The sequence below is a fragment of the Triticum urartu genome, unplaced genomic scaffold, assembly GCF_003073215.2.
Source record: "Triticum urartu cultivar G1812 unplaced genomic scaffold, Tu2.1 TuUngrouped_contig_6374, whole genome shotgun sequence".
NCBI lineage: Eukaryota > Viridiplantae > Streptophyta > Magnoliopsida > Poales > Poaceae > Triticum > Triticum urartu.
Genome location: NW_024117132.1, coordinates 1 through 7,355, shown reverse-complemented (window position 1 = coordinate 7,355; position 7,355 = coordinate 1). Strand labels below are relative to the sequence as shown.

The window sequence follows — 7,355 nt, the reverse complement described above, 5'->3', positions numbered from 1 at the left end:
AAGGTTGGGTTCATAATCTGAAAGAAGATAAGTCCTAGATTGAGAACCACTTGTAAAACAGCTACAACGAATATTTTGTATTAAATCAGCAACAATTAAGATGGATCGGAGGGAGTAATTCTGACTTCCTGTCCTACTGAGTAACAACGGTTCTTAGGTTCAAACATGAAACAGTGCTATTTTATGAAGATCGACTTCAACCTCTTACAACACCAAAAAAAAAAGGATTCAGACGGTCACCATATAAGCACCAGAAGAACCAAGTATTAACGAATTGTTATAATGATCGGTAGCTCAAAAATTCCGTACAAAAGAATACCTCATTTTGACTGTACGCAACATGCTCCAGGGAAAAATGAATTTCTATGTGTATCGTATTGGGGACTTCCTGTGGAGATAATACTCCCTCCGTCCGGAAATATTTGTCATCAAAATAGATGAAAATGGATGTATATAGAACTAAAATACATCTAGATACATCCATTTCAATGACAAGTATTTCCGGACAGAGGAAGTATATCCTTACTATCCAAGTTATCATGCGCCACCTGGCCACGCACGGTCGCACCCCCTCCAAAAGAATGAAATGGAAAAGGGAACACATTTGTAACTTCTGTCTTTGCCTTTACAGTGTACAGTAGTTTATTTCACTCGCAGCACCACACAAAATCTGCTGTCCCCCAACTGTTGGAACCACCTGGAAAAAGTGTCTTCTATCCTACCTGCAGAAATACAAGGAGTTCAAAGGCAGTGAGCTAGTTAGTATTCTTAGCAACGTGGCTTCTTAACAAACTTAATTCCGGATTGGTGAGTTACAGATAGAACCTATGCAGGCTCAAGTTACTTCTACAATTTCCTTCGTTCGAAATGAAAATATAATTGTGGGGCCCACATCAAACCAAGTGTGGCCTATATGTACAACTACACATATCGTTTTAATCTTGAAACTTATTCTCCGAAACAATGAGAATTTCTGTTTGGATCATGCAACTCCTGTTTGATACCACTATTTCTTTTATCACACACATGTCTGCACATATTTTCCTCAAATAATACAGCTATTATAGATACATACCCACAAGTTTGTAGGCGCAGAGACGTATGCTTATTTATTTAGAATTTGGTTCATAATTCAAATATCATGAGCGTACGCATATGGACAGAAAAGATATGTTAAATGTATTCTTGTTCTACTTACTAGAGAAAGCAAGGCATGTAACATGAGCAAACATTCTTATAGAAATTCTGGATAAGGTAAGCCATTCATACCTACAAAATATACGTTTCAAATTGGCAACAGTTGTTGCCTCTCATCAGTTCCAAGCTGATGGCTAGCCTGAAATGACATGAGCAACTTAAAATGTGAGTGTCCGCAATGTAAATGATGTTTCTATTATTCTTGAAGCAAGAAAAGTAGCTTACGTCCTCAGCAGCACCAGCAGTCATATTTACAAAAGAAGAATCAGATGACCTGTGATGTAATAGGCATCATACGAGTCAAAAAAAAACTTGGAAATCAGTTTATGATCATAACAGCATAAGTAATTATTCATGTGTGTGTATCAAAGTTATCAAGGAATCAAGAATTCAGTATAAAACAAGTCAGACAAACTGATCAAAATTCATACTCGAACCATTTGAAAGGATAGAAACTTACCGATGATTCTGTGTATCTTGCAACTCCAATAATGCACCTGGTTTGTCGCCTTTGACTTTAGCTATAGGTGAGAAGAACTGAGAACAAATAGAAGTTACACAAATGGAAGAGGAAGAAGGTTGGCTAAATAAAATTAAGTTAAGAAATGGGTAAGGATACCTGATGCATTGAAATAAACACCACTGATATGCCCAGGAGAAAGTTAATAGTCAAGGTATGTCCCAGAAAAGCAGCAGAAGCTAGACCAGTAAAAATTGTGGCAACAGTTGAGGAATACTTCTTCAAAATTGTATCTGCAGGATAATTTCAATTGACCATTTAATGAGGAGAAATTATAGAAGAAATAGATAAGAACAAACACAATGTACAAAAGAAAGACTGGAAGGTAGAACATTTACCTGCATACTTGAAGAAGAATGAAGAAAGAATGCCTTGCGCAGCATTGTTACATATGAGAAACATCGTAGCCCTTGAATGCCCTTGAAGGATATTAAAATTCTCGGGCCCTGTAAGAAGACATGATTACACCAGAAACATGTGCTGCACCAACACTTAAGTAGCATTATGACATTTCATGAACAGATGCTTTGGACATGACAGGACAAGAAAGAACATGGCTATCCTTTTTGCTCTGGGATCTGACAGTGGTCATTGATAAACAATTAAAGAGAAATGCTCATATCTGGCCTCAAGGTTTAGTAAAAAATAATCATATTTCAAATTCTGAACCAACCAGGAAATCACTCCTTCGTTTTAACAGCTCATAAGAATAAGTAATACCCGACTCCCATCCCTTGATTGCACAACTAAGAAAGCACTAAGGATGATAATATAATACAAACTCCCTGCCCGAACATGCAGTACTTACTATTCACCTAGCATAAAAATACTGGGCATTCAACAAAGGTGCATACCTTGGAATAAGGCCGTCCCAAGGATGCCGAGGAAGTTGAATATTGCACCATATCCATACAGAAATAAATTCTGTGAAGTATATCAAAAGAACATCCAATTAGATAAAGGGCAAAACAATCAGAGATGGAGACAAGAATGAGCCCATGCCTTACGACAGGAATTTGGAAAAGTAAAAGAGAAATACCATAAAATAAGCATATAGTTCGATAGAATTAAAAAAATGGCAGTTACTCCCTAATAATTCTGAACAGATTATAGTCAAATTAAGAAAGTACCTGAAGATAAATACTAGTATCTTGACTTTTCATTGCATACTCGTTGTAGACAGAAGCTAGTGATGGAACAGTTACCTACAATTCACAGTTTCAACTGAATATACAGCAACTTTAAGCTCGCTGCCTGTTGCGACAGCTTATAAAAACAAGTGAAAGAACAAAGGAAAAAACTAAAGAACCAGATGGCCCTGACAGCAACTTACAAAAATCAGTGTATAGATGTATGCGATAGCAGTGATAGGAAGACCAAATGCTGTATCGCCCGCAGGTGCAGTTCGAAGTTGATTGATGCTGATCCCAATAAGTAATAGAGCAAGAGCTTCCCACTGCCAACATTTGAAACAAGAAGCAAGGGAGAAGTTAACATTGCTGAGAGTCGGAACTTTTATGGCACTTTCCATGCACCTTTTGTCCTTGGTCATTATGCTCAGATATGCTTAGATATACGGAAAATCCACTATCACTCCTCATTTCCCAACCATTTGTAAGAAATGCATGGCTGTAGCCAATAAATCGACCACATAACCATGGCTATCGTGCTAGGCTGAGGGAACATGGCAAGGCACAGCCTGTACCTAGCCAATATTCTGCTAATTTATTTGGGATATGCACAACTGCCAAAGGAGGCTGAAGCTGAAACGGTTAGCAGAGCTTTCCACTGCTAACTTTGTCAAAGGAATTTGGGATGAAAAATCCTTTCTTGTAAATAGCTTTGACTGGTCATTATAGCACCTACTAGGCACAGAAGGCATGACATTCCAATCTTGTACGGCAACAATTAGATGATAAAATGGTGTCCCGGATGAAAAAGTCAAGGTTGAAATGGCAATCATAGCCCAATAGCGTGATCCACCTCAACCCTGCTCTGTGTGCCCTGAAGAGCCAGCTGCAAAATGCAGCTGCAAGAACAAGGGAAGCAGGTGAAAGGAGGGGATACCAGCCATGGTGGCAGCTGAAAGGAGGGGATACCAGCCATGGTGCCTGAAGTTCAACCTCTGAAGCAGCACAAGGATGTGGAGGAACAACTCCACCTTGCTGCTACAAAGTGTACAGCACTAGTGTTGAAGGAACTACTTCAACGTGCTGCCCTAGATATCACTCTAGAGGCAAATATAGGCCAATATGGCAGCAGGAGTTCAATACAAACTCATAGGGCACAAGATCTAGTCCAAGATCTTAGATAGAACACCAGGTTCTATTATAGGTAGTGGGGTACATAAGTCTGGTTACAAACTAGAGGTGAAAACCTAATTTACAGGGCTTTGGGAAGCCATCTCAACTTCTACTTATAGCTAGAACACTCTAGAAAACATTGCTTAAGATTCAACATTCTACTCATGGCTAGAAGACTCTAGAAAACAGTAGTTAGGGTTAAGAAAAGAAACAAATACTAGAATAGGGTAGAAGTATCTAGAAATAATCAAACAGATTTGACTTATGTTTTTTTCTTCGCCTTCTCTCTATTGTTCCTCATCAACCTTGTAACTCAATAATCAGACCGTCGGAGACAATGACAACTACGACATGCAGTGACATCAGCGGCAGTGGCAATCTGCAGCCAGAGCAGAAGTAACGAGCCAAGATGTGGTGACAGCAGCAAGGGCTCGGTGCAGCAAGCCAGTGGAGACAACAGATAGGTGGCTTCAGCATCAGAACTGCTTCCCTCAACCCAAGGTTGCAGGTCTCTTTTTTATCTTAGCTACTGTATGTATGTATCTCACTTCCCTCTTCAATGATTTACCTGCTCTCTATTTCCATCCTCCCACTACAAGCAACCTCATCACCTGCCTCGCCTCAGGCAACACTATACCATGCCTTCTCGATGCCTTGGACGCCACAAAACGGTTATGGTCACCACCCAAGACTGCCTCAACGCCTAAACGACACTTTGGTGATGCCTTATTAACTATGATACTACTAGTAGTTCTAACAATTTCTAGTAAGTTCAGAATGCACTGATCAATGCTTCTTAATATTCCTAATATGATTGGGCAATAGATCATGTAAAATGAGGCAGGTAGAGCCTAATCCAGTAATTCTTAAGTTACATGATAGTAGTACTAGTAGATAAACAAATAATCTAAAAGCATAAAACACTTTGGTAAACTCAATCCTCAAACTAAAACTAAACTGTAGAAATAACTGCAACAGAATTTAAACGTCAACCTTACCTGAATAACAGAGAACCTCCTTCTCATTATAAATTTCAGAAGAACAGCTATGACCAGTACCTAGAGAAGTTTGGATCACAAATGGTGTTATATATGCATACACACTAATACAACTAAACAATGACATCTGAGTAGGACAAGAAAAGTGTACCTTTAGGTTGCTTAGCATTTTCACAGTTGAAGGATTGAAATACAACTGCACAATACGCTCAATATGTGTCAGGTATAGCTGTACGTCAATCTCACAAGGCAAAAAATGTTTACTCATGACAACTGCAAGACTCTGCCTCTAAATCCAATGAAACTTACCTGCATGATAAATTTAAGGTAATTGTTGATGGCATATAGAAGTGCAGGGACAGCTAGGAGTACATTATTGCGGGCTGCCTACAAAAAGAAATGATTGAATTATCAGATAACAAAACAATGTGATAAAAAAGTGAAATAAAGTATTTTTAAGTATGGGTATAGGGGGAATAGAAACGTAATATTGGGGGGGAAAGTAATAAGATATAAAACAACATAAAACTATATAGAACAAAAATACCAAGCACTGATTCAATGTTGAAAATGAAAACATACACGCAATGATATGAACACAAGCAACAAAAGGGGCGTAAACTGTATCATCATGTGGCCAGATACATCACCTGTATAAGGGTTGAACGTGCCAGAAGTGGTTTTTCCCCAACCTTTTGCTTTCGAGACTGTCAGATTAGTACAACAACGTTAAAGAGGCGAATAAGAAGTGAGGAGCCTAAGCTATAGAGAAGCCATCAACAAATTAAATATGTCGCTTGCAGCTATTATGCACCATGGAAAATAGAATGGTACACAAATTTCCAAACAGTCTGCTGTGACAAAGTTTGCCTATGGTGATAGGTGAGTAAAGAACTTTTGTTACAGGAATAACTACATGTGTTATGCAAGATATGCCAAAAACAGGCAAGAGCCTAACAAGCACAAAAAAAATCAGAAACATCCAGACAAGATATGCGTGTAAAAAATGGTGTTTCATGTATAACATCATGTGACATCATCGGCGTACATGCACAATAGAAACACATTGGAGCAAGAAGCCAAGAACAAACCTGAATAATTAGCATCACGATAGCAAAGATAACTTTTGCAACCTCCGTCAAAAAGTTAACACTGATGGGGCTGAACTGGAACTTCCCATCTACTTTTGACATGAACACTAGGATGGGCTGCAGACAACAGTAAATTATTAAAGTACGGAACCTAATCATGAACACAGCTCTCTAACTTACTTGGATTATCTTTCGCAAGAAAATATACTTACTTCCATTATCTCTAATGGAAAGCTAATCGTAAGAAAGTAACTTACTAGTCCCTCTATCCCAAAAAATAAGGTGTATTTTCATTCATTAAGGTAATGCTTTGACCAACAATTACTATTGATACATGGTTTATGCGGTACAAATCGCAAGTACTTTTTCAATACGAATCTAATGGCATCAATTTTATGTCACATAAACCACATATTAACAAAGTAATTGTTAGTGAAATAAGCCTCATATTTTGACACGAGAGAGTGCTTGTTACCAGATAGATGCATGTAACGTTAAAGAAGGGACCAACTAACTGAAGCATGCAGACATTGCCTCACAATTGTTCGACGCAGATCATGCCAAAATACCATTTCACAAGTATTTGCACCACGTGATGGATTGAGCTGATGAGAACGTAGTAGTTCGATTATCGTTACAGAGAGGTAGAAACACACCTGGAGGCCGACGAGCATGCAGTCGCCGACGACGAGGAGGAATTTGAGCGCGCGGAACTTGGACGTTATCTTGTTGTGGTGCTTGTCGTACGCCCTGGACACGCTCCGCGGGCTCGGCGCCACCAGCCGGGAGCGGCACGCTGTGCATTCCATCACCCCGTTTCGCTGCATCTCGCCCAAGTCGCCGCCACGGGAGCACGCCGCCGACTAGATGCCGCTCAGCACTACCGGCGTCCGAGCCCGAGGGATCCCAGAAGCATTACTAGAGCAGTCGCACCGTTTCAGCCAATCAGCAGTGGCGCATCGGATATGACTGGATAGAAGAGCGGATCTGAAGGATAAGGCGTGTCCACTGTACCTCGGAGGAGGCGGAGCGTGGTCGGTGGCGATCTCGCAGATCTGGGCCTGGCCACCGCCGCACTCGGCGAATCGGGCACCGCGTGCTTGGTTGTAGCTTGGCGGCTCCGGCGAGCGTGCGGAGGCTGGATCCTGGGAGATGATGGGAAGTGGGCGTGAGATGCTCGCGCCGGGATCACGGATTCCGGCAGGAGTAGCGGGGGGGGAGGAAGGGGTGAGGGGGGGGGGGAGGG

At 40.6% G+C, this 7,355-nt stretch overlaps 1 protein-coding gene across 1 annotated transcript; it reads right to left on the bottom strand.

Annotated features, from left to right (window-relative positions):
* Nucleotides 1-244: 244 nt before the first annotated feature.
* LOC125530521 (CMP-sialic acid transporter 5) lies at nucleotides 245-7,027 on the bottom strand. Its single transcript, XM_048694904.1, has 15 exons — nucleotides 6,766-7,027; nucleotides 6,110-6,226; nucleotides 5,669-5,725; nucleotides 5,328-5,405; nucleotides 5,170-5,214; nucleotides 5,019-5,078; nucleotides 3,051-3,173; nucleotides 2,848-2,922; nucleotides 2,572-2,641; nucleotides 2,056-2,163; nucleotides 1,817-1,950; nucleotides 1,658-1,734; nucleotides 1,423-1,471; nucleotides 1,270-1,336; nucleotides 245-722 (listed from the first exon to the last, which is right to left on the bottom strand). Exons 1-14 carry the CDS (start codon nucleotides 6,934-6,936, stop codon nucleotides 1,286-1,288), a joined length of 1,215 nt encoding a protein of 404 aa, XP_048550861.1. The 5' UTR covers nucleotides 6,937-7,027; the 3' UTR covers nucleotides 245-722; nucleotides 1,270-1,285.
* Between the last annotated feature and the right edge of the window lie 328 nt (nucleotides 7,028-7,355).